This window comes from Podarcis bocagei (assembly GCF_964188305.1).
Source record: "Podarcis bocagei genome assembly, chromosome: 6".
In the NCBI taxonomy this organism is placed as follows: Eukaryota; Metazoa; Chordata; class Lepidosauria; order Squamata; family Lacertidae; genus Podarcis; species Podarcis bocagei.
In genome coordinates, this window is record NC_138130.1 from 52,416,391 (window position 1) to 52,443,191 (window position 26,801).

Sequence of the window (26,801 nt, forward strand, 5' to 3'; positions counted from 1 at the left end):
GGAGATGCAAGAGACTGAATCTAGGATTTTGTACATGCAAAGCATGTGCTCTAACACTGAGCTACAGCTCCTGTTCATTTAATGGATGTCAATAATGACAATTATTAGTCAGATCAAACTGATATAGAAGCATTAGGAGCACTTGCAAATATCAAGGGAAATGGATTCAATATGTAATCATCTCTCTGTAAACTTAATTCTTTAAGGTGGTATTCTTCTGATTATAAATCTCTTGTAAGTTTAGAAAAAGATTCTGTGTGCGTGTGCGGGAGGACTGATCCAGACTGCATTATTTAAAAGAGAACCACTCTTGTTTGGTATTGATTTTTATTCTGTTCTAAAACTGCTAGTTGTTGTCCATACATTATGAGAATCTAGATACAGATTAAACAATTTTCAGCCAATAGAGAGAGCAGGCGTTGGACAGCATGCAAATGTGCCTTTTAGAAAAAGTTGAGGTTGTTCTCCATTCTCTCCCACCCTTTTACACCACCACCAAGTTTTCTGGAGAGAAAAAAATAGGAAACTCCATTTTAGGGAACAATCCTGTACTGAAGATACACCCGCCAAGGGGTATAGGGCTTAGTGGAAGCCTCATAAGAGCAAAATAACCACTGCCTCAAACAGTGGAGAAAGAACATAGCCATCATGGCTAGGAGTCACTGACAGCCTTATCCTGAAACAGCAGAAAAGCCCTGCTATTGTGTAATTTGATTCTGTTCACATTTTAACACAAAGTTTCCTAATTTCCACTTCCTGAAACAAACATGCAAACTGAGACACAGCTATTTTTCAAAATATGCGCTTCTCCAATTATGTGATAGAGTTCTCCAGCCAAAACATTTGTAGAAAAATGCATATATTATAGGAAAGTATACATTAAAATGCATACATCAGTGAAAACAGCAAGGGAAATGCATTCTATTTAGGGTGCTTGCAAAATTCTGCATATTAGACAAAATTGCATTAAAAATATGTATACTAGGGGGAAAGCATACTAAAATGCTGGTGTGTTTTCATGCAATTGCAACCAGCTATAGAAATGAGAAGAGAAACTGAAATTGACAGATTCATCCGTCCCTATGCACACTTCCATTGCTGCATCTGGTACAAGCTGTGCTTCTTTCAGCCTAAACCATAGAGATTGTTTTAAAAATTATCCACTTAGTTTGAAGTGGCCATATTGGGTAATACAAGTATGTCATCCTTAATTTATTTTTACATTTAATTCAATTACAATTAACTATTTTTGGAGCCCTCTGATAAACCAGGACAAACAAGTTACATTTGCAAGGCTTTGAGATCAACTTCTATAAATGGTAACCTTTAAAATAGTTAGGGGTAAATGGATAATTTCCCCTTTTCTGTGGGCATTTGCCGAGGGTACTTTATTCCTGCACAACCTTGCAAAACAAAAAACAGAAAAATCCTCTAGTTAGCTTCAAAATCAAGATATATTTTCCCCCAAAGGTGGATTTTTACACCAAACTCAAATGTGAGCTGCATGAGTCACACCAACTCTACACGCTTTAATATACATTGTATTAGCATATCTTGAACTAGAGATATTCTTTGGCAGATATTTCTTCAAGGATATTGTAATCAGAAATATTTCTGGTGTGGGAATTAACACGATGTTTGAAATTCATTTTGAAAGCAGCTGCAAAGAATGTAAAATTCTGTTACTGTGAAGCCTTTAAAACAGTAATCCTTTGATTCTCTTCCTCTCTGATGGAGTGTGGTTTTGATTTTTAAACATTTATCTACACGTGTAACCTTTACCAAACATGAGTAATTCCATGTGCTTCAATGGGATAGCAGTATTAGTAATGCTTGCATTATCAGAGTCTTGGTTTTATGTACATTTCTGTAAATAGCATATTCATCTGTATCAAAGTGTGGCTAGCTTCTCCTTTCCTTCTCCACAAAGCTTACCCATTTTTAATAAGGGAAGGTGTAGTATCTATCCTAAATGAAGTGGGAAAGAGCAACAAGACAAATGCTCTAAAGGGACTTATAACACTGTTTGATCTAAACAGGGAATGGCCAGATTTTAAAAAAACTATTCCCAGTCCTCTTCCTTTATTCTGTTTACTTGAGCCCTGCTCATGTGGGTTTTTTGCACAGAGGGAACTCACACAAAGCCATTGGCCCTGCCCTCAATGCCACATGGCCATGCTGCTGGCTCCACACCCAGTGTCATGTGATCAATCTAGCCTTGGCTTCCCATGTCCATACTGCAAGTGCAGATGTCTGAAGAGGAATCCCTGTGCATGAGCAGCATGATTAGGAACCAGCCATACTGCAACCATCCCAATCATGTAGCAGTTCTTCAGATGTCCATGACATACAATGTCAGGTGTGTGGATGTGTGGAGGTTGGGGACAGGAGCAGTGCCTTAAACCATGATATACACCTCCCCTCCATTAGATAAGTGAGTTGAAGGCAACTGGAGTACTTATACTGGATCAGGAAAAGCCAAGTATGGATCATTATATGCTACTTATAACTGGCAAGGTTCTTTGTAGTTTCTCTTGTTTGGCATTGGTAGGTAGGTCCACTTTGTTCACAAGATACAGGCAGGCAGGTGATAAGAAATGCTTATGCAAAACCATGCTGGAGCTATCAAAGCAAGGCAGCTGGCATGCCTCAGGAGTTTGGGGTGGGTGGGAGATGGGGAAGGGATGGTATTTGGAAGGAAAGAAAGTTTTCAACAGCAGGGGAGATTTGAACTTGCCTGAAAACAGAAAGGAAAGAGAGAGATTACAAGAAAATTTAATTTTACAGGAAGCACATCCAGCTGTAATTTTATTAAAGGCTGGCTTCAAGGGACAGCACAATTATTAATGGCCAAAGCTTGCCCCAACAAATCGCTTCATATTTGAACATATTGATCCCACCATTATTAAAACAGACTTTATCTGCTCTGAAGACTGAAATATGATTACCTGACACAGCAGCCTTCCCTGACTTAGTGATCTCCAAATGCTGTTGGGCTCCAGCAAACATCAGCCCCAGCCACTGTGATGGGAATTGCAGTCTAACAATATATGGAGGGATCCAGGTTGTGGAAGGCTGCCTTACAGAGCTCCTTCTATAAGGAATATTTTTGTTGCTTTGCATTTGTGCCACGATCTAAAACAGTTTTGTCTCATGATTTTCCCTGAGTACTAGGAGTTTCCAAAGAAATTGCTTTCGGAAGATTACATTTGAAAGCAGCAATGTGACTCGTTCAGCCACATCGATGGGCATTAGCTTTGAAAAGTCATAACTTTACACCATTTCGTTTCTTCATAAGCCCTCAGGATCTGCCATCCAAGACACACAGAAATTCTAAGTGGAAGAAGCTGAAAAGCTGGCCACATGCCACGTCTCTTACTGCCTGACTGCCAGTGCAGCCAAAGGAACATCTTATTTGCCTCAGGACTTCAGCAAGCTACACTGAGCTCTGATGGATTATTGCCATCCATCAGATACTTCAGGAAAGTAAGCGCATGTCAGCCATGTTCCCTTTCCCTTTGGCAATGCTTCATGCGCAAAAGGCTGCTGAAGGAGATGGTGTACAACAAGCACGGCTGGCCCTTATGGCACCAGAAAAATCCTTATGTAAGGGAACTCCACAGAGAAGGATTGCAGCTGGCTTTCAACCTGCCTTGTGCTAATGTGTAGAGATAAAAGGGGCTGTAATTTCCCAGAGAATTTGGCTTGTTTTGTCCAATCTTGGGAGTACTGAGAGCCTTTATATACAGCTGTGCCAGAATGAGATACTATTGTTTGGCTTGGTACATTGTCTCAACCTACTGAAATTTATGTCATAGGAAAGGAAGGAAACATGGCAAGGGGATTGTGATCATCAAGGCCTGGCACGGACTATTATTTTGTGTTGCCCATCTTTCCTCATCCATCAGGATCCTGATCTGCATATATTATGAATTCAATTATCCTGTTTCTTATCCCTTGGTTACCATTTACCCAGGTGCAAAATGACCAGCACATGGATGCTCTTGCTTCTGCTGATTCTCAAGGCTTTGGGCATGAGAAATGGTGGCTCTTGGGAGTTGCTGAAAAGGGGAACCAATGGATCAGACTAGCCTCAGCTTTTTGCTATCAAAGGGATTCATTATCATATTTCATTAATAAATGACTTGCATATTCTATTTAAGGATTCTGAAGATTCCGTGAAGCAGATGAATGGCTACGCTGCTCAAAGCAGTTTGCTCCATGGCAGCTAAAGTTACACCCCACATGGGGCAAATGGGTCGTGGAAAAATATCTTGTAGTAGGGTCATATAATTTGTCCATCTAGACCCGTCCTTCCTAGCACTTGCACTCCTGGGTCTAAAGGCAAGAGGCCTTCCACATCCCCTGCTATCTGTTGACTGGAGATACCAGGGATTAAACTTACGACCTTCTGCACGGAGATCATATGCTCTGTCACTAAGCTATGTTCCTTCACTGCTGTCAAACACGTATTCCTCTATCACACATTTATTAGATTCCCTTCTATAGGAGAACATGATGACAGGTTGTACCAATGTTCATAGCTTCTTGGCCCATTGGACGTGGGGTCAGCACCAACCACTTGACCCTAAGTTTTCATGCCTCTCTCCTTTTCAAAGTCCTTGCTCTGGCATAGTTGTACTGGTGCTTGGCATGGCTCTCAGCGATGATGCAAGAGGACAAATGACACCTTTTACAATCATGGAGATCTGTATCCCTGATCATATCCATACAGTGGTTCATGGAACCAGACCATAGATGATTAATATTATTATTTGCTGCTTCAATTAATAGGTTTTGAGACATGTATTCATTTTACGCTTGCTGGCTGTTCTCTCTCCTTTTGTTCACCTCATTTCCTCTTCTGTTCACTCTATATTTTATAATGGCTTTTCTTCTCCAGCCATAGATTCCAGTTTCTCTTTCTATGCATTTTCCTCAGATTGGCTGGTGCATCTCAAATGGCATAGGTGAGAGCCCGGTGGGCAAGTCATGTGGCTGCCAATACCTCCTTCTCTTGAGTCCTTGAATGCAATCCAATTCCATTAGGTTCAATTGATTTTTTTAAAAAATCATTTGTTCATTGACCACAATGGGATGTGTGCTTCACCCTTTCTGTGAAAGGGGCTGATGAGCTATGACTTATAAGCCTGAGGAAGCCAAATAACAAATTATGTTGATTGGTTGTACTACTAAAGAGTAGGACTGAAATCTTGCAAAATATAACATTCAGCCCTTATATCCCTTGCCTTCTTGTACAATTTTTGCTTGCAAGGTCCTTGGGGCAGGAAACTTTCTTTTGCTCAAGTTAATCTACACTTTGAACTATATAAATCATCAGCACTGCACTGTGAGCACCTACATACTCAGGCAGCTGCTGCTGGAGATGCAGGCAACCAAGAGCAAATGCCCTCTGGCACCGCAAAATTATAGCACCTTTCTGGTATGGGCTCAGTTTATCTGCATTTATATTCTAGACATATTTACAACATTTATTGGCCTGGGTCTAAGCCAAGTTTAGTGTGTATTTTTATAGGGAGCAAAGCACTGATCCTATCCCGCCAACAAGTTCTGCCCTGGTTTCACTGGTCTTGCACTATCTCCCTGTCCTTGTCTATGGACCAGTATTTAAAGTTGCCAACTGTCGTGCGCATGTGCAAATATTGCAAAAGTGAGGCAACAGAAGCAGGTGGGAACTGTACCTCTGTGAGGGGTAACCCCTAATTCTTTGAGGGAAAGAATGTGCTTTAAAGGTAAATGGGTATGCAGCCTGAACTGCATGAAGCAGTATGCTCATTCCACACACTGATATAGGAAATTTAAGGCTGCCAAGCATTAATCATAAGAGAAAAGGAGTTCAGGGAGGGCGGAGAATTCATTTGTGTAATGTTCTATACCTACACAAAGCGGAATTTTGCTATTAGTCTCCAGACGCCTATTGCACTGTACAAAATGAGTTAAATCCACGACACAGCAATACTAGATTTTAGGAAGCATGTAACAATGTCTTTCTTAGTGCGATCTACCTCAGTAACAGGGGCTGAATTCCATTCATCTATTTTGCCCCCTCCCCTGGCCCCACTTTAATAGCTAAGGTTATAAGAAATGAATACATAAAAACAAGAGCTGTATTTTTTATTTTTAAAAGATGGTGGTCAATACTCCACATTACATTCCCGGGTAGGTTTCCAGGAAGAAGAAATAGATGTCAAAAATATTCCTGAGCTGTGGTGGTTTAAAATAGGGGACATTCATTATGTTCTGTGAGGTCCTGGTCCTTGCAGTGTAAGTGAGGAGAGCTTCTTTAAAAGGAAAAAAATGGAAAGGAGTTTAAGGAAGGGCTCTGACTAACTTACTACAGCATGATACAATTGCGGTTCTTTATGGGTTAAAGGAAGTTAAGACTGTTTAATCCTGATGTTGTAGTACAGAAAGAAAGGTGAAACATGACCTGCTCTGCTTCTTTATGGACTAAAGGGGGAAAAGAAGGAAAGGTGGAGTTCAAGAAAGGAGGGGCTATTTCCTCTGGGAGAGGCACTTCAGATTCTCCTTTGGGGGTAGCCACAGTTGTGCCATCCCAATGTTGCTTGACTCCAGCTCCCATCGGTCCCAGTCAGCACAGTCAACAATCAAGGATGATGGGAATTGTAATCCAACATCATCTGGAGGTCACCACATTGGCTGTTTCTGTATTTCAGCATTGCTACTGGTTGCTCTTTCATACACACTGCACTTGCTTGCTGACTGGTCAGATTAAAGCTATTTTACTTTTGCACCTCTTTAGTCATCTGCATGTGCACACCACGGCCAGTGGAGAAGCAACCTGCTCCGGCGCCAGGAGTAGCGTACATCCGGGGGCGTGGCTGGTGCGCGACCCAGGGGGTGTGGTGTGCCGCCCGTGGGGGCGTGGTGCATGTGGGGGGTGCACGGCAAGCGGCGCACATCCCAGGGCATGCGTGACGAGTGACGAGCATCCTGGGGGGTGGGGGCAGGGGTGGCTGTGATATCACCCCCCATGACACCCGGGGCAGACTTCCCCACCCCGCCCCCACCTTCATCCGCCAGTAAGAACACATCAAAGGCCAAACTTTAGCAACTGAGTGGCGGTCAATGCACTGTTGAATCGTGCTTTTTGCATGCCATCACAAACAATCATAATGGCTCAGCACCAGACTTTGGTACCAGATTCCTTCCTTCTCATTCGCAAGCTTGTGAGGAGGGAAAATAGCACCCAAAGGAAGCAAGGACTGTTTTCTAAACTACTTTTCACTATCCAGAACAAAGTCTTCTGAGCATGCTCCATGTTTGCATTCCCCATTTGAACTCTTGAGAATTCCACAGTTGTTGTTTTTATTCTTCCTTATTTAAACTACACTTCCCAGACCTCCCAGCAACAATGCAAGTTCTAAGCATACCCATAAGACTTTTTTTTTGCCGAACACAGGGAGATTAGTCTGCTTTTGCAAGCCCCTCCCTGGTGTCTTGGTAAGCTTATGAAAGTGGGAGAGAAAGGAAAGTATAAAACGAAAGAACAGGTGACAGTGCAGGATCTTCGCAGGCTGGGTCTTTCTGAGAATTACGGAACTCTTGGAAGAAGCCCAGTTTTTCTGAGACTCCACAATACGCACTTTAAAGAAAGCAATTTCATATTTGAAAGACTGTCAGCAAACAGTACTCTAGTTGAAGAATTCTTCCATTTGAACATTTGTCTAGTCCAAGTCCAATTCAAAGATAAGTAGCAGCGTTGTACCTGGCGTTGCTCAGGAATTCCAATAAACCAAAAAATCAGTGTTGTTTTGAAAATCACTGGTTAAAATCAGTGAATTTTAATTCAGAATTTTGATTCAAAATGGCATCCAATTGTGTCCAGACATAAACGAGACCTGATCCTTGATCTCAGGAACCATTGTGCAAAATTTGGCTATGATATCTTAGGAGGTCCAAATACATAGCAAACAAGTAAGTTTCCAAAATATATAGTAGAAGAATAATTAGAATAGCCCGGAGATTTCCCATCAACAATAATAATAATATAATAATAATAATTTATTATTTATACCCCGCCCATCTGGCTGGGCCTCCCCAGCCACTCTGGGCGGCTTCCATAAAAACCAAAAATACAGTAAAATATCACACGTTAAAAACTTCCCTGAACAGGGCTGCCTTAAGATGTCTCCTGAATGTCAGGTAGTTGTTTATCGCTTTGACATCTGCTGGAAGGGCATTCCACAGGGCGGGCGCCACTACCGAGAAGGCCCTCTGCCTGGTTCCCTGTAGCTTTGCTTCTCGCAATGAGGGAACCGCCAGAAGGCCCTCGGCGCTGGACCTCAGCGTCCGGGCAGACTGATGGGGGTGGAGACGCTCCTTCAGGTATACTGGACCGAGGCCGTTTAGGGCTTTAAAGGTCAGCACCAACACTTTGAATTGTGATCGGAAACGTACTGGGAGCCAATGCAGGTCTTTCAAGACCGGTGTTATATGGTCTCGGCGGCCGCTCCCAGTCACCAGTCTAGCTGCCGCATTCTGGATTAGTTGTAGTTTCCGCGTCACCTTCAAAGGTAGCCCCACGTAGAGCGCATTGCAGTAGTCCAAGCGGGAGATAACCAGAGCATGCACCACTCTGGCGAGACAGTCCGCAGGCAGATAGGGTCTCAGCCTACGTACCAGATGGAGCTGGTAAACAGCTGCCCTGGACACAGATTTGACCTGTGCCTCCATGGACAGCTGTGAGTCCAAAATGACTCCCAGGCTGCGCACCTGGTCCTTCAGGGGCACAGTTACCCCATTCAGGACCAGGGAATCCTCCACACCTGCCCGCCTCCTGTCCCCCAAAAACAGTACTTCTGTCTTGTCAGGATTCAACCTCAATCTGTTAGCCGCCATCCATCCTCCAACCGCCTCCAGACACTCACACAGGACCTTCACCGCCTTCACTGGTTCTGATTTAAAAGAGAGGTAGAGCTGGGTGTCATCCGCATACTGATGAACACCCAGCCCAAACCTCCTGATGATCTCTCCCAGCGGCTTCATATAGATGTTAAAAAGCATGGGGGAGAGGACAGAACCCTGAGGCACCCCACAAGTGAGGGCCCAAGGGTCTGAACACTCATCCCCCACCACCACTTTCTGAACACGGCCCAGGAGGAAGGAGCGGAACCACTGTATAACAGTGCCCCCAGCTCCCAGCCCCTCAAGACGGTCCAGAAGGATGCTATGGTCGATGGTATCAAACGCCGCTGAGAGATCCAGCAGAACTAGGAAACAGCTCTCACCTTTGTCCCTAGCCCGCCGGAGATCATCAACCAGTGCGACCAAGGCAGTTTCAGTCCCATGATGAGGCCTGAATCCCGAATGGAAGGGATCCAAATGGTCCGCTTCTTCCAGGCGTGCCTGGAGTTGTTCAGCAACCACTCGCTCAATCACCTTGCCCAGGAATGGAAGATTTGAGACTGGGCGATAGTTGGCCATCGTGGCCGCATCTAAAGATGGTTTTTTAAGAAGCGGTTTAATAACCGCCTCTTTCAGCGGGTCTGGGAAGGCTCCCTCACGGAGGGAAGCATTCACCACCCCACGAAGCCCATCGCCCAGTCCTTCCCGGCTAGCTTTTATAAGCCAGGATGGGCAAGGATCCAGGAGACAGGTGGTTGGTTTCACTCGTCCAAGCAGCCTGTCCACATCCTCGGAGGTAACAGATTGAAATTGATCCCACTCAACTTGACTAGACAGAACTCTAGCACTCTCCCGCCCCGGCCCTGCTCCCACGGTGGAGTCTACTTCTTCCCGAATCTGGGCGATTTTATCTGCAAAAAACTTTGCAAAATCATTGCAGGAGAACATGTGGCCCGTACTGGGCCCCGATGTTGCAGGTGGTTCCGCTAAATTGTGAACCACCTGAAAAAGTCTCCTGCTGCTGTTTTCTGCAGATGCAATAGAGGCGGTGAAGAAATTCTTCTTCGCCGTCGCTATCGCCACTTGGTAGGCTCGACGTTGAGCTCTAACCTGTGTCCGGTCAGATTCGGAATGAGTTATCCGCCACCGGCGCTCTAGCCGTCTCAACGATTGTTTCATTGCCCTCAGATCCGTGGAAAACCACGGGGCTGTCCGGGCTCCATGCAATCGGAGAGGGCGCTTCGGAGCCAAACAGTCAATAGCCCTGGTTAACTCCACATTCCAGCGGGCCACCAGGGAATCGGCTGAAAGGCCATCAACATGGGATAAAGCATCCCCTACCACTCTCTGGAAACCATTTGGATCCATTAAGTGGCGGGGGCGGACCATCCGAATTGGTATCTAACTAAGCAGGAACAAAGGTTATCTGTTCACAGTCTTCCCAATTATGGTGTGATGTATTGTATATCCATTTAAATTATAGCAATATTTCTAAATTTGCATCTAAGTATATGTTAGTATATACAAATGTTATGCAAATCTGGATCTTTTTTGATGGTGTGTACATGGCCAATATACTTATCCAAGAAAGGCTCAGAAAGATCTCACCCTGTTCCTAACTGAGATGGATGGGTTTCATCCATCAAGACCCAAAATTACTTCCTTAGGCATTTGCCGGCAAGTAGCGACAATCTTCATCCTGCCTATGGCAGCAGTTTCACCTGACTGTATGACTAAGGGCAGCAGGAATACCAACCCGGAATTCAGTAGGAGTGGAGCAAAGGAGATCTCAGCAGAACAATAAGGTCCAAGGTTAATGGATACTTTCCAGGTAAGTGTGTGTGTGTGCACGCGCGTGCGTGTGTGTGTGTGCACAATGAATTCTTTCTGCGGTTACTTTTATGTACCTTGTGACAATGATAAGGGAGTTATCAGCACAGGAGAATCACTCCCTTTCCCCAAACAGGTGTGCACCTCTTACTGTACATGCTTATTGAGTACATAAACCAATTGAATGGCTTAGAACAACAGGGGGCAGTATAGTGGTGACCTTTGTGCAACTGTCGTCTTGAAATTCTCCACCCTATTTGTGAGCAGAGAAACTGAGAGGAAGGGACTTTAATTAATTTCTTGGGTGGGGGGTGGGGAGACTTCTAAAAAAAATGGGAGAACAGCAACTCACTGTTGGCAGTGGCAATAGCACAACTGCATTCCCCCCTCGACCCACAAGGTAGTGTTTTGTTTTTGCTGCTGCTCCAGAGACAATGATAGAGAATTTAGGAGAAAATCCTGCAAAGCGCCTTCTTTGGGGGGGGGAGCTGCGATGAGAAAGTAAAAAATGTGAGCAATTTTCTCAGAATTTACCATGTGGCATCGAATCTAATGCACACCTCAGTTTTCAGAACCTTGAAACAAAACAAAAAAAGATTTGCTGGCGAATGTAAATGTGCCATTGAATCTAATGCAAACCTCAATTTTCACAATGCAATTTGGCATTAAAGGTAAAGGGACCCCTGACCATAGGTCCAGTCGCGGATGACTCTGGGGTTGCGGTGCTCATCTCGCTTTATTGGTCGAGGGAGCTGACATACAGCTTCCGGGTCATGTGGCCAGCATGACTAAGCCACTTCTGGCGAACCAGAGCAGCGCACAGAAACACCGTTTACCTTCCCGCCGGAGCAGTACCTATTTATCTACTTGCACTTTGACATGCTTTGAAACTGCTAGGTTGGCAGGAGCAGGGACCGAGCAACAGGAGCTCACCCCGTTGCGGGGATTCGAACTGCTGACCTTCTAATCGGCAAGTCCTAGGCTCTGTGGTTTAACCCACAGCGCCACCCATGTACCAGAATTTGGCATTAGATTCAAGTAAATATGGTATTTTCTGGCTTAGTTGTACTAGAGACAAAACTGGTGTTCATACAACACTCCTCACACATTCAATGAACATGTGAGGTGGGAAGGGAAACCCTGTGTCCTGGCCAGGCCTTCCCCACCTTGATGCAACTTTTGATGTGCCCTGGGTGGCCAAACATTCAGCATTAGTAAGAAAGGGGCCCTATGTACAGTAGATTCTTCTGTGTGTGTATAGCATTCCTCTACCTGACTGGGAATTTAAGCTAATCACAGTTGTTCAGCTATACAAGCTAGGTAAAGAGGTACAGAGTTGCAATAATGCCAAATGTGTAGCTGCTGGGGAGAGCATCATCAGATGTCACAGCAGTACAAGAAGGGCATGCCCAGGAAATGTGTTCTCACTGCCCTCTCACATATTCATTGAACACAAAAAGGGGTCTATGTGTGCTCCTGAGGAATATTCAGACGTGGTTTGAAACATAGGAGGCCAATACACTTCATTAAATGGTTCTGTGTATTTGAATGACATTATTCTCCATTCTAATACTTAAAAACTTTGTGGTGGTGTTGCGCATGAAAATGATCTCATTTTCTAAGTTTGGTAAGAATATTACTTTGATGGCAAATCTTTTGCCATGAGTCATTTATTAACAGTTATAATGACCAGGCAATGAAAGAATCTGAATGTTTTATTTCAAATTTGCGGAGTATAACTAGCTGAGCAAGCGAGAATAAGCTCACCTGCTTTACATTCCATTTATAGGCTTGCTTGTTTGTGAGGAAATAACTGGAGTGAGTAATCAAATATCTCATTGAAATTTGGTAAACACATTCAGGACACAATTCTACATTTTAGGTTCAAGTACAAATTCACCTGCCCTCCCAATACCTATTTTCAGAGAAAAGGAAATTACAAATTGTATCACACTGAAAATGTATTTGCATGGATCTACCTCAGTTAAGGTTAGTGTACAGAATACTATCTTTCAGGTTTAAACCTGTGCTTAACATCCACACTCTTGTTTTCAAGGAGAGGGGAAAAGCCGCAAAGCACCCTGCAAGGTGAGATCTCCTGTGGACACTGAGCTATCTGAATATAAATTTCTGTGTATGTCCGCCATAATTTTCCATTTAAAATTGGAATGCTAGCTTGACCCCTGCACCTCTTTTTAAAGGGAGTGTGAAAGATGCAAAATACATTGTTGTGGGATTACCTGGGACATCTCTGAGCATTGTGTTTTTACTAGTAAAGATCTTCAGTAAATAAGATGGAATGTGCTGTAGTCACTCACGCAATTAGGGGATGAAAATGTGTATATAGCTATCTTTAAAAGCACATTCCACCAGCCTCACCAGCCCAGAGCTGAAGAGTACCGAATCCTTACTCTGTCCTGAAGGGGAGCGTGGGCAAAGTGACACATTTAAGACATCATTTGCCCTCTCTCTTTCAAATGACAGGGCACCACCCATCTAATAAAGGGATGTCAGTTCAAATTATTAAGTGATCTGTCTTTGCCTTCCTTCCCCCCACACCCACCTTTTGCCAGCTGAGGAATTCGTTCCTCATCAAGTTGCATAAATATATTGCTCTCTCTTCAATCTAGCTGTACATCCCTTGTTGTAAAGAGCTGGGCAGTTGAAAGGGGGACCCTCAACTGGAGTGATTTCCTCCGGTATTTCAGTCCCCATAATCCCTTCTGGGACTGGTGCATCATACAATTGAATGGGCAGCGTATTTAATTTTAAGACACATGGGTTACTTTTGCTTTGTATTTCAGGGGTGGTGGTTGCTATATGTTGTCACTAGATCCCAGACATCCATCTCCATCCATCTGTCTGTCTGTCTGTCTGTCTGTCTGTCTGTCTATCCTGTTGAAAGGGGTCAACAGTGCCTTCCCACTCCATTGTGCCAATGGTTTCCCTATACATTAGCACTGTATGAAAAGTACTTGCATCTCATTGGTTACCACAAGAAGATGCCCCACATTTTAACTGCATTATACTGACATATACTTATATTAATACAAAGCCTGAAATTAATACTTTTGCCCTAACTTTTCCCAAATAAAACTCAGGGCAATGTTCATTGCCTCCTATAATTTATGCACATAGCACTGTGAGGTAGGAACTTAGGCACATCAGAAAAGCCCTACTGGATTTGTTCAAGGACCCAACTAGTCGAGGACCCAGTTCCCACAGTGGCCAATCACATACCTCTGGCAAACCTGCAAGCTAGGTTAATGCAAGAGTTAAGCTGTGTGCAGAGGTTGCCTCCACGCAAAAATTAAATACATGGAGAGGAAGCAGGACTGACCCCACCATCACGCTCAAGACTGAAAGGCATGCCTACGTGCCTACAGGTCTATACACAAAGCTGAACCACGTAATTTGGAACCCTGAATGCGGAAGATTCCAGATCATGACTTTCAAGACTTCAAATGGAAGTCTGGGGGTGGGCCAGTGGGGGGAGGAGGAGGAGGCAACATCAAGAGAGACAGCAGACACAGTCTGTTCCTTCTCCATTCCTTTAACATACAACTTCTGAAGGCTTTTGTGTCTGGCTCAAGGTCACCCACTGAGTTTCACTGCTGAGCAGGGAGCTGAATCCAGGTCTTCCCAGTCTGTGTCCAATATTACTGCCCTTATACCCTACTAACTCTCACAATGTGTCAAGAAGGAGATACAAGGAAGCATGATTTATCTTTCATTCCTCAGAAGAGAATACATGGGATTTTAGTTTTCAGAGATAATAGATGATAGATAGATAGATAGATAGATAGATAGATAGATAGATAGATAGATGATAGATAGATATAGATAGGAGATAGATAGATATAGATAGATAGATAGAGATAGATAGATAGATAGATAGATAGATAGATAGATAGATAGATAGATAGATGATAGATGATAGATAGATAGATAGATAGATAGATAGATAGATAGATAGATATAGATATAGATAGATGATAGGTAGATATAGATATAGATAGATAGATATTCAAGTTTCTCACAAGTATTATTCAGAAAAACAAAGTCTCTGCGGCTTCCTGGTCACTCAACATCTCACTCAGGTCCTAAAAAGCCCTGGTGCTTCTCGTGTTTAATCGTATGCTATCAGAACATGAAGTTTCAAGAGAAAAAGAAGAAAGCTCCACCAATTATCTGAAATGGGCAAAAGAGACGGATGATAAGATCAAACTAATGAATACACTATGCTGTTTGTTTTTCCACAGCCATAAAAGGGTAACAAAGCTGATGCCCATCTGGAAGCAGGAAAACGAGGAAAATCAAATGGAATTAAGTAAATCAAGTTGGAGGCTCAGCGTTTCTGAATGGTCGAGAGCATCTGAAATCCAAATGTTTAGCTTACTTGGGAGTCTAACTGTTCTTAGTACAAAAACAACCACATCCTCTGGGCCATTCTCTGCTAGCTGCATACCCAAGGCTATTTTGGGACATTGTTTTCATTGCCATATTTGACCCGCTCTTTTCCATTACATTATGTCAGGTTTCAGCCAGATAATAAGATGAAGGGGGGGTGGGGAACCAAATCAGAAGACAGTTCACTGAATGATCAGATTATTCTATCAGGAGCCCTGGCCAAAATCTGTAGATATAAAACGCTAGATAAAGTGATTGCTTTTCTGCTAGCATTTAGCACAACTTCATTTAAAATAAAATAAAATAATAATAATAATAATAATAATAATAATAATAATAATAATAATAATAATGCAACTTCCCTTGTTTCGGGATTGTTTTTCATCTTGAAAGCAGGGGGAAACTGTCCAGAGATTTGTTTTTATACTTTAAGGCAGTTGAAAAAAGTTTACAGGCTTTCCTCGTTTTCTGCATCACAGGAACAATGTAAGCATGCATAATAGAATGCAAATTTATTACTTGTTGAAGGACTGTAAATTAATGATCCAATAATGCTAGACAGCTCTGGCAGAGTTTGGAGCACTTTAAATTAGCCTCCAATGTGGCTTTCTCTGGGAGTCCAACTTTCAATAATAGCTACTCGACACTGATTTGGGAACGTATGATTAATAATGTGAGTTTCTTATTTTTGGTACAGGCTTATTCCTATTTTTGGTACATGGTAAGCACTGAATTGGAGAGAAGGGAGATTTCCTCTGAGAGGAACTGAATGTGAACTGTAGCAGTGTGAATGACGATTGTATGAATAGGTAGTGACAAAGGAATGGAGCTAAATCAGATCCAAGAGAATAAAGCTATGCACAACAGCAATTAGGTTTAATCTTTTGTTGAAAAAAAAATCAGGAAAACCTTTGGAAAAGTTCTGCATAAGAATGGGGCCACATCAGATAAGCTGGTTCATTTAAGGTATGTGACAAAGGGACACTTAATGCAATTTGCATGCTAAAACGTTGACCTTTTCCAGTGGGAAAGTGAATAAGCTCTGGAAGAATGAGTGTGTTAGCCATGTATTCAATACACATGGTCAAAACATCATAGGAGAAGGAATCCTCCTGGTTCTTGGACAATGCGTTTCTCCTAAAATGCAAGACTTGCTGCTATCTTTGTAAAAGCTCTTAAAAGGAAACCGCACCTCTTTGGATGGATGGAGAGGTAATCCACACTGAACGAACAACAGCTTCCTTATTCTCCCCACAAACACACACACACACGCACACACACACACACACACACACACACACCCTTCTGGTTGACTCCATCCCATTTATATCCTTTATCCTAGACACTATTAATAAACTTAACAAATACAGAATATTACACAATAGCCTTCCTAAAAGAGATTCTTAACTTTCTGTAAGTGTCAACTCTACCCTACTTGAATTGGGTAGAATTCTGACTCTTCTGCCAGAAATAGAATTCTCCTTTATAATGAGAAAGTGCATCCAAAAATACTATTGCTCTATTAGTGGAGCTGTCATGTCATTTGGAAAAATGCATTATACATCCAGAAACTGGAAACAATTTCACTGGAACAGATACATGCACACTGACTTAATTTACCTTTTTGTTACTCTCTCTCTCTCTCTCTCTCTCTCTCTCACACACACACACACACACACACACACACACACACACACACTTCCTTTTTATGCACCATACCACCTGCATTTTTACTTATGTATACAAAAAATATGTTCAGCTAAAGCAGCTACTTGATAGAGAGCAATGAGAAGCAAAGTGATTCCCCCCCCCAAAAAAAAAGTCAGCTTTGCACTTTGATGTCTAAACTTTAGCATACGTCAGTTTGCTTTTGAAGGATGCAAAACATATACTGAAATCAATCTCTTTGCTTCAAGAAGACACAATGCCCGCCAACATTCATTCCTAATGAAAATGAGAAACAAGGCTACCTATTTAGGATTTTGGCAAACTATGCAAAGCCGATACTTCAAATGCCAGCAAACTCTTTCCAGAGTAACGAAAGGCTGTTGCATTTCTTTTAAGTCTGTCTGAGTGCAACCCTCATGCATGACTTAGGCAGAAGTAAGTCCCACTGAGTTCAATGGGGCTTACTGCCAGGTAACTGGATATAGGATTGCAGCCTCTGTGAGGATTACCTGCTCATTCTAAAACAGGTCAGTTCACTATTTGCTAATGATGTCTTACATCTCCCTAGGAAACCTTAATCTAGCTGTTGTTAAACTCTCCAATGGATGCCAGCCTTTTTGAAACTTAAAACATTCCACAGTTTGAATCCTCTTTTTTCTATTTAGCCTTCTGTCTGATTCAAAAGAATCTGCATCGTTCTCTTCTATTCATCCTCCTGTTCTCTTCTACCTGCTACCCTCCGTATTAAAAGCATTTTGTCCACTCACCTCACTCATGATTGTTTGGAAATGACAGTTCACAGATTTTCCACTTCCTCAGAACAAGGCTACTGTTCCAAGCTCTTCACACACTGTTTCTAGCTTTTCTCTTAAAAGGGGCTGCCCAGTGGCATCATGGCTCTACTAAACCAATAAGAAGCATTCACCTGCTCAACCAGATTTCAGCAGGCATTTGAGGACACCAGGAGCCACCTAATGGTGAGAACGGGTAAAGGCAGAGAAGTTCTACTTGGAAAAGCCATGTTTATAAAGAGGAAAAGAAAAAAGGTAAAGGTACCCCAGACCGTTAGGTCCAGTCGCAGATGACTCTGGGGTTGCAGAGCCGAGGGAGCTGGCATTTGTCCGCAGACACCTTCTGGGTCATGTGGCCTGCATGACTAAGCTGCTTCTGGTGAACCAGAGCAGCACACGGAAACGCCATTTACCTTCCCACTGGAGCGGTACCTATTTATCTGCATGCACTTTGAGATGCTTTTGAACTGCTAGGTGGGCAGGAGCTGGGACCGAGCAACGGGAGCTCACCCCGTCGCGGGGATTCGAACTGCCAACCTTCTGATCGGCAAGTCCTAGGCTCAGTGGTTTAGACCACAGCACCACCCATGTCAAAGTTCTACTTGGAAAAGCCATGTTTATAAAGAGAAAAAGAAAAGGTTGCCACAAAAGACAAGAGAAAAGACAGGGCTGGGTGAATGCGCTGCATGACGGAGCTCTTCTTCCTGATGGTGACACAAATAAAAATAATAACAAGCCTAAAGGTCATGGCAGCGAATGAGCATCCAGGTCACCAACCAAAAATCTCTCCCCTTTTCTTGGTAGAACCTTCAACGTCTTTAACCCCTGCATAAATCCTTCAGGTGATACTCTCCTCTCACCCCTGCACTTCACACTAAGAAGACTTCCGCTGTGGCTTGTCTGCAGGTACATTACAGGGGGAGGCAGCCTTGCTGCACTGTTCCTTTTTTATAAGAGGAGAAGTCTGGTAAGAGTGCACACTCCAGAGCAGTAAAAAATGGGACCAAACACCTTTCAAAGCACAAAATCAGCTAAAAAGATGAGATTGGTTAACATGTAAGGGACTTGCAGCCAAACACAGGGATGTGATATCTTCAGACAGCTTTCAAAATTTTTATTGGGTTTTCCGCTTTTATAAAGACAATACGAACACAACAATAACACAAGACACAAACATGTATAAATTCAGCAGATCCTCTTCTCATAACCTTGTTCCCTGACTTCCCCCCACCCCCCCTCATGCATCCCAATTCCCAAGATTATATCAGCAAGTTGGTATTTCTCCTCTTAACAATCTTATTCATTTTGTTGCCTCTTTTCTAATAAAAAAATTGATCTTCCTAAGTTGGACTTAAGTTCTCTTCCATCGATTTTTCATTTTGTCTTGAATAAAAGTCATATTAACCAAACATGAAAGTCTTAAGAGTTTTTAAGAATCTCCTCTTCCCTCCCTCCCATCCCCGGTTTTTGTCCCTTCCCAATAAAAATCCAAAGTCAAGATTCTCAGCCTGGGTTCCTCACATCCGAGGCTTTCAAGTCCCTTTCAGCCCCTCTCCGCCGGTCTCGTTGGTAGTCCTTTATGTCAATCGTCGAGTCTGGAAAGGGATCTTTCACCATCAAAACATATTCTCTTCCCACAAGGAGATTTGAAAGCAACTGCTGGAGTGTTTCCACAAAGCCTGTATCCTCAAAGTCAAAGTCCAAACGGAGGCCCCAATCATATTTCTTTATTTTAAGTTCCTGTACATATTGTCCCAGAACCTCCTCCTTCTTCTTCTGCATCTTTCGCAGACTTGTGGTAGATGTGTTCCCAGAGTCTCCTTGCTTGTGTTCCACAGATGTCAGCTTTTGGTTGTTGCTTCCCAAGGTTACTTTCTCTTTTTCTTGTTTAGTCTCTTCCACCTCTGTAGACATTGTTTCCCATTCAGCTGTGGATTCTTTCTCATTCAGGTCCTCAATACAATCAGCAGAGTTGCCTGTTCCCAAGGTCATAATGTTAAGTTGTTTATTCATGGCTAAGCTCTGCTCTTGTAAAGTTCCCACCAATTGAAACATCCTTTTGATTTCCACTAGTAACTTTCCATCCACAGCCATTGTATCCATTGTAGTTTCACAGAATTCCCCCTAGAGGGAATCTGGTTACTTATTAGTCTTTTCTCCAACAGTCCTTTAGCTTGTTATTGTTACTTTGTTTCCGACAATTTTAACTCAATTATAACTCGTCTTATTCCAGAGGGATCTTAAATAGTGATTTTTCCGCTTTAAACTGCCCGTTTGACAGCTTTGACAGCTGTCAAACTCCGCAGCTCTTACACAGGCACAAAGGCAGGACGTTCCCGAGCCCGGGAGGGGGGGTTGCTCAAAACATAAAGAGGGTCTCCAAAACTCCACTCTCCAGCACAAAATTTCCTTTAACTAAATCTTGAAAGTTAGTGTCCTTTTTAACTCACCCCACCAAGGGTAGGCTCTCCAGCTTAGCTCTTATGTCGTTGCTTGAATCGTCTGCAGGGGGGGGTGCGGACTTCCTTTTAGCACACCCCCCGGTCGTCTCCAATTCAGGGGAAAAAATTTTTAAAGTCCCAATCCGTCTTACTCACGGGTAATTCTTTCAGTCCAAATTTTCAAGGAAGCAAGTCAGCGCTTTTCAGCCATGGCACACGGCTTCGCTCCGCTGGGGTAGCGGTTTACTCTCAGCACCACGCCACTCTCCGTATCCTCTCCGTAGCCTTTAAAAAGGCTCTTCGTGAATCGGGGAGGGCGCTTAAGGTGCCCACCGAGTCACCAGGTCCTCAGGCATCCGCGCCTGAGGTTTTTGAGGGTCCCCGCGTCGCCGTCGCGGCCGGACCCGTCCCCAGCGGAGCCGATTCCCTCCGGAGCTCGGAGGGAATCCGCCATTAGCTGTCCGCGCCAACCCGGAAGTCAGACAGCTTTCAGGGCCTACTACTGCACTGCCTGCCCTAGCCTGAAACCCCAGCCATGTTTTTTATTTTTAAATTTATGTCTAGATTTATATATATTACCACTCATCATCAAAAGATCTAAGGGCAGCTCGCGAGATAAAAAGACAAGATAAAAGCACAAATAAATAGTTAAACCAGAAGCAACAAAACAATAGGCCCCCATAAACACCTTTAAAAGGCTGCAGAATATTAATCATCCAAAGGTCTGGTTGAAGAGGAATGTTTTTGCCTGGCACCTAAAGATATGTAATGAAGGCGCCAGACAAACCTCCCTGGAGAGAACATTCCACAAACGGGGAGCCCCTGCAAAAAAGGCCCTGTTCTCATGTTGCCACCCTCCAGACCTCTCATGGAGAAAGGTCTCAGATGATAAATAGAGAGTCCGGGTTGGATCGTGTGGGGAGAGGCAAACCTGAGAGTCTCTGTTCCTAAAATACAGAGGCATAGTGCATAAAGCCCAAATTGCACGTGTTGCCTTTGTGCATTCACCTGCTCATGCCCCTTGGGAGACATTAATGTTCCATGAATGGACACTGGGGTTGGGGCTAGTGCAGTGATGCCAGGGTGGGGCCAAGAAGCTGGGCTTTCACAAAGAACTCACCGAGTCTTGGTCTTGCCTTTCCTCACCATGATTCAGGTGGGCTGTCTGCCTTGGGTTTCTTCCAAGTGCTGCTTGTATTGTTACTAGTTTATAAGGTTTCTTACCTGGCCTTCACCTAAGGTCCCAGGGCGGCTTACAGCTGCAGAATCTACAATGATAAAAAGAAGAGAAAATCAATACAACTGCAGCACACAGAAAACGGCTCCAATGCCACATCCATGCATTTAAATCTCTATTAGACCACATGGAGAGTCGTGGACAATACCGCACACTGTACCCAGCTAAGGGTGCTGACCTCACAGAGCTACAATTCTCATCACCCGTAGCAAACTACAGTTCCCAGGTCTCTCCCTGGCTGCTGAAGTGGTCAAATGTATGGTGTGGATGTGACCCATGTGGAATAGAGGAGTATAAAGAGGTGGGTCCCAGAAAACAAATAGCACAGTGACCCACCTCCAGTCCTCTCAAGAGATGTGGGCAACTGCAGGAGGGAGAAGGAGTGGGCTGGGAAAACCTTCATCCCATGAACTTCCTTCCATTCCCCTAAATCTCAGGTGTCGTGTCTGTCCTGAGCCCATTTCTACGCTTTCCATACTCTTCCCCTCTTCCCCACTTTGCCCTCTGGTTCGCCACCCTACCCAAAATCGCTCTATAGCACTGCTACCAGAACAAGGACATTTTGCACTCCAGAGTTTCACTATCTTCCTGGCAAGGTCCTATAATGAGAAACAGATGTTTCGCTGAGAGAGCAGTTTAGAGATTCAGCATCATGGAGGTAATTGGACATGGCCACTATTGACTTGGGTCAAAGTGAAAATGATTTAATAGCTGGAGCAGATATTTCCTCCTTTCACCCCCCGCCCCGGTCACTCTGAACGCTCTTTAAATTAAAACCAACCTAATTTGTGAATCTTAGCATGATGTATCGAGAGCTAAATGTGTAGTCAATCTTTGAGTAATGATGAACTTTTTTTAGAATGTTATCTCATTATGGTGTATGAACAAAATTGACAAGGCTCCTTGCTCTATCAGGAGGAGTGCTTACTTTTACACACACACACATGCCATGCTCATTCCTGGCCCTCTGACGGCCCAGTCTGTGCCTGGTTAGTTGCGCTTCTTAGTTGCGCACTGCACTGAATGAATGCCAGTTGCTAGAAGTCAGAAATGGGAGGATCCCTGTTGCACTCAGGTCATCCTGCTCATGAGCTTCCCATCAGCACCTTACTGGCCCCTGTGAGAACAAGGCTCTTATGATGTGAAACCTGGATAGATATGAGAATCCCACCCAAATTTAGAGTCATGTTTGGAGCTAGGGACTGAGTAGAAACTAGTTCCCTAATGCCCATTCCATCATTGCAACAGGATAGTACTATGTTGTCCTCATCATAGCTACTAGTTGTTAAAAAGAGGGGCAGATGTTTCATTGATCCAAACAGGCAAATGCCATTTGAAATCAGAGCCTACCAGCTGAGGCCCTAGCTGGGCTCATGTGTTTGAGACTGCTGTGTATTTGTTGGCCAGGTTCAAGGGAGCATGCAGTACTCATCCAACCCCCTTTCACTGATGTTTTGCAGAAAGTGGGGGAACGTTTTCTAGGAATTGTTTAAAAATTCAGTGGTAATGCTTTGTGTTCTTCCACCTGTACAACCAGTTGCCCTAGTTACCAGAAAGAGCCAAGGAAAGTTCTGAAATGAGCCCATAATAGCTTTGTGGGGCATTAGCTTATTATTGATAGGAAGGATAATATCTTAGGGCCTGCCGGGGCTTGAAGGGAGTGCTAGTCTTTTTTAATCCAGACTGTTTTCAATAGCATGTTGAGGTCAGTTGGGTCCCTAGTTCCTACAGAGAAAAATATAATGAGATTTGCAGGTTGACATTCTCTTGGCACACATGTATCCTTGTAACCACAGATTATCACTCTCCACAGCTGTAGTACCATATGCAATGAGGATAAAATACTCAACACATTTGCTAGAGCAAGGATAGCCAATAGAGTTCCTTCAGATATTGGACACCAGCTCCCATCGGCCCTAGCAAGCACAGTGAATGGTCAGGGGTGATGGGAATTGTAGTCCAACAATGCTGCAGAAATCTAACAAGTGTTGCTTTCTCCATCACTGCATCTCCTCTATAAAAGAGAAGGGCACAATATTAAACCAACTGGACCAGATAATGTCTCGGTACCTTAGACTGTCCATGTTTATGAAGAAGAAATTTTGTAACTCCAGTGAGGCTTACTTCCATTAAGCATTGTTACACATGCCTCTGTTTGCTGAGTTGTGAGAACTTAGAGCCACGGTGTGCACCCAAGTTCTGTTTCCTTGGAATGAGTTCTGTTGAAACTTGTGGTGTTTTTGTCATATATAGTTTTATTTACATTGCTAAACTCCAAGAAATGTCCCATATTCACATATGGTTAGAATTGTGCTGTTTTTAATTATTCAATCTTTTCTCCCTTGCTGTTCCTTATCCCTGGAAGGGACTCATTTCATATTTCATTTTTATAGTGCCTTTTTGTATTACTGTACTACTCATTGTGGTTTATCATCCAGAGAAATGTCAAAATACACAACCAAAATCACACTTGTTTCCCTACAGCAATTCAAAATCTAATTAAAAGCAACGTAAGAAATTCAAGAGTGCATTTCACATACTACAAGATAATTACACCCCCCTCAATTACAAGAAATTAAGAATTAGAAACAACCAAAACATCAACATCTATTTAAAAAGACACAATACACAAATTACCAGATGCAAAAAGAACAACTGAGAGGTAGATTACAGCGGAATAGCCATGCCACTCAAAACCATTCGCATTCTGAGAACATGGCACCATTCATTCCATGGATACTAGGCCAAGACGATGTTGAGTTAGCATTGTAGATCTTGGGGCCAGAGCATCAGTTTCCCCAGGCACTCCACCACAGAGGTAAAAGGTAAAAGTAAAGGACCTCTGGACAGTTAAGTCCAGTCAAAGGTGGCTATGGGGTGTGGTGCTCATCTCACTTTAGGCCAAGGGAGCCGGCATTTGTCCACAGACAGCTTTCTGGGTCATGTGGCCAGCATGACTAAACTGCTTTTGGTCGTGATGGAAACCAGAGTGCACAGAAACGCCATTTAGCAGATAAAATAATCTATTTGCACTGGTATTCTTTCGAACTGCTAGATTGGCAGTAGCTGGAACAAAGCAATGGGAGCACACCCCGTTAGGCAGATTCATTTTTTTTTTTATAAAATTTTTATTGGTTTTACAGAATTTTAAAGAACAAACAAACACTTAAAAAGACATACAAACACGTATAATTTCATAACATTTTTTCATAAACCTCTTTTCTGAGACTCCCCCATACCCCCCCTTTCTGCATCCCAATGTCCATAATTTTATAGCAACTCCCAATTGTTACTTTCCAACCTCTGTCATCTTAGTTATCTCTGTGATCTGACCTTATATCACTGTATCCCTTTATTCCTAAAAACCACAACACTCTAACATTCATCAAGTTTATAATAGTCCTTAAGATAACTTTTGAATTTTCTCCATTCTTCTTCCACCGTCTCTTTTCCTTGGTCACGGATTCTGCCTGTCATCTCGGCCAGTGTCATATAGTCCATCACTTTCATCTGCCATTCTTCCAGAGTGGGTAGATCTTGTGTCTTCCAATACTTTGCGATGAGTATTCTTGCTGCTGTTGTAGCATACATAAAAAAAATTCTATCCCTCTTTGACACCAATTGGCCGGCAATGCCCAAGAGAAAGGCCTCTGGTTTTTTAGGGAAAGTACATTTAAGTACCTTTTTCATTTCATTATAGATCATTTCCCAGAAAGCCTTAATCTTCGGGCATGTCCACCAAAGGTGATAGAAGGTACCTTCAATCTCTTTACATTTCCAACATTTGTTATCGGGCAAATGATAAATTTTTGCCAGCTTGACTGGGGTCATGTACCACCTATAGACCATTTTCATAATGTTTTCCTTTAAGGCATTACATGCCGTAAATTTAATACCGGTGTTCCATAACCATTCCCAGTCAGCTGACATAATGTTATGGCCAACATCCTGTGCCCACTTAATCATAGCCGATTTAACTGTTTCATCCTGTGTATTCCATTTCAGCAGCAAGTTATACATTCTTGATAAATTCTTAGTATTGGGTTCTAACAGTTCAGTCTCTAGTTTTGATTTTTCCACCTGAAAGCCAATTTTCCTGTCCTGTTTGAAAAACTCCATTATTTGATGATATTGAAACCAATTTTGTACTTTATGTTTCATTTTCTCATGACTTTGTAATTTCAACTTATCTCCATCCTGTTCCAAAATTTCCCAATACTTCGGCCATCCGACCTCCATATTGAGTTTCTTCACTGCCTTAGCCTCCACTGGTGACACCCATCTAGGGGTTTTGTTTTCCAACAGATCTTTATATCTTATCCAAACATTGAACAATGCTTTTCTAACAATGTGATTTTTAAAGGCGCTATGCAGCTTGATTTTATCATACCATAGATATGCATGCCAACCGAAAGCATTGTTGAAACCTTCCAGATCCAAAATGTCTGTGTTCTCGAGGAGCATCCATTCTTTCAGCCAGCAAAAAGCTGCTGCCTCATAGTACAATTTTAAGTCCGGCAGGGCAAAACCCCCTCTTTCTTTAGCGTCTGTCAATATTTTAAATTTGATTCTGGGCTTTTTGCCCTGCCAGACAAATTTCGAAATATCTTTCTGCCACCTCTTGAAACATTCCATCTTGTCAAGAATCTGCAAGGTCTGAAACAAGAATAACATTCTAGGCAATACATTCATTTTAATCACTGCGATTCGGCCTAACATTGACAATTTCAAATTTGACCATATTTCTAGATCTTTTTTGATCTCTGACCAACATTTTCATGGAACTTTGGAGTGTCAGGCATAGCCCTACTGGCTTTAGCCCAAACGTAGCAGAGTTTTCCTGCACAGCGAGGAAGCTAGTTGCGGCGATGATGACTAGTCAGCTAGACTCAGAATAACTATTTACAGGATTTATTAAAAGGAGAAATAAAACCAGCAGAGTTTCTGCATACAAATAAAAGCAAAATAAATCCTCTTTCTTTCTTTCTCTCTCTCTCTCATAACCATACACAGCACTTCTAACTCCTAACACACCTCACACCAAACTGTGCTAGCAATCCCTAGATAACAGAGTTGAGTGCTGCTCGTTAACCAATCAGAGTGAGTAGTTTCTAGGTCAAGCAGACCTGGGCTTTCTGCCAAGAGTAAATTGACACCAGCTTGAGTTAATTGGTGAAGCTAGAATCTGCAAGTTTCCCACGAGAACCAATTAACAGAAACTGAAACCGAAACTGAACACCCCCTCACAGATTCTGCTGAACAATTAACTCCAAATACACCTATGTAGAAGATCATTTTTCCAGCAAACCTAAACCCTTGCACATTCGCTTGTTCTTTACCTTTGCCAATGGTTTAGTTAACACATCTGCTACATTTTCTTCACTTGACACATAAGTACAGGTGATTACATTGTCTTGTACACAGCAACGTACATTTTGGTATTTTACAGAGATATGTTTTGAACGCGATTTGAAACCCTCTGTTTTACTTAATGTTATACAAGCTTGATTATCAATGTAAACTTGTACTGGTTCT

The 26,801-nt window shown here is 42.9% G+C and overlaps 1 protein-coding gene across 2 annotated transcripts in view; it reads right to left on the reverse strand.

The window, feature by feature from the left end:
- The window catches only part of PCP4 (Purkinje cell protein 4), a 73,947-nt gene that overhangs the window by 31,967 nt on the left and 15,179 nt on the right, over positions 1–26,801 (reverse strand). Inside the window, exon 2 of one of the 2 annotated variants that reach the window (XM_081198851.1) lies at positions 21,254–21,297. In XM_081198851.1, the coding sequence (XP_081054977.1) occupies positions 21,254–21,297 (44 nt within the window). Of the gene's footprint in view, positions 1–17,564; positions 17,718–21,253; positions 21,298–26,801 lie in introns of those variants that run through there. The other variant, XM_081198852.1, reaches the window with a different exon arrangement.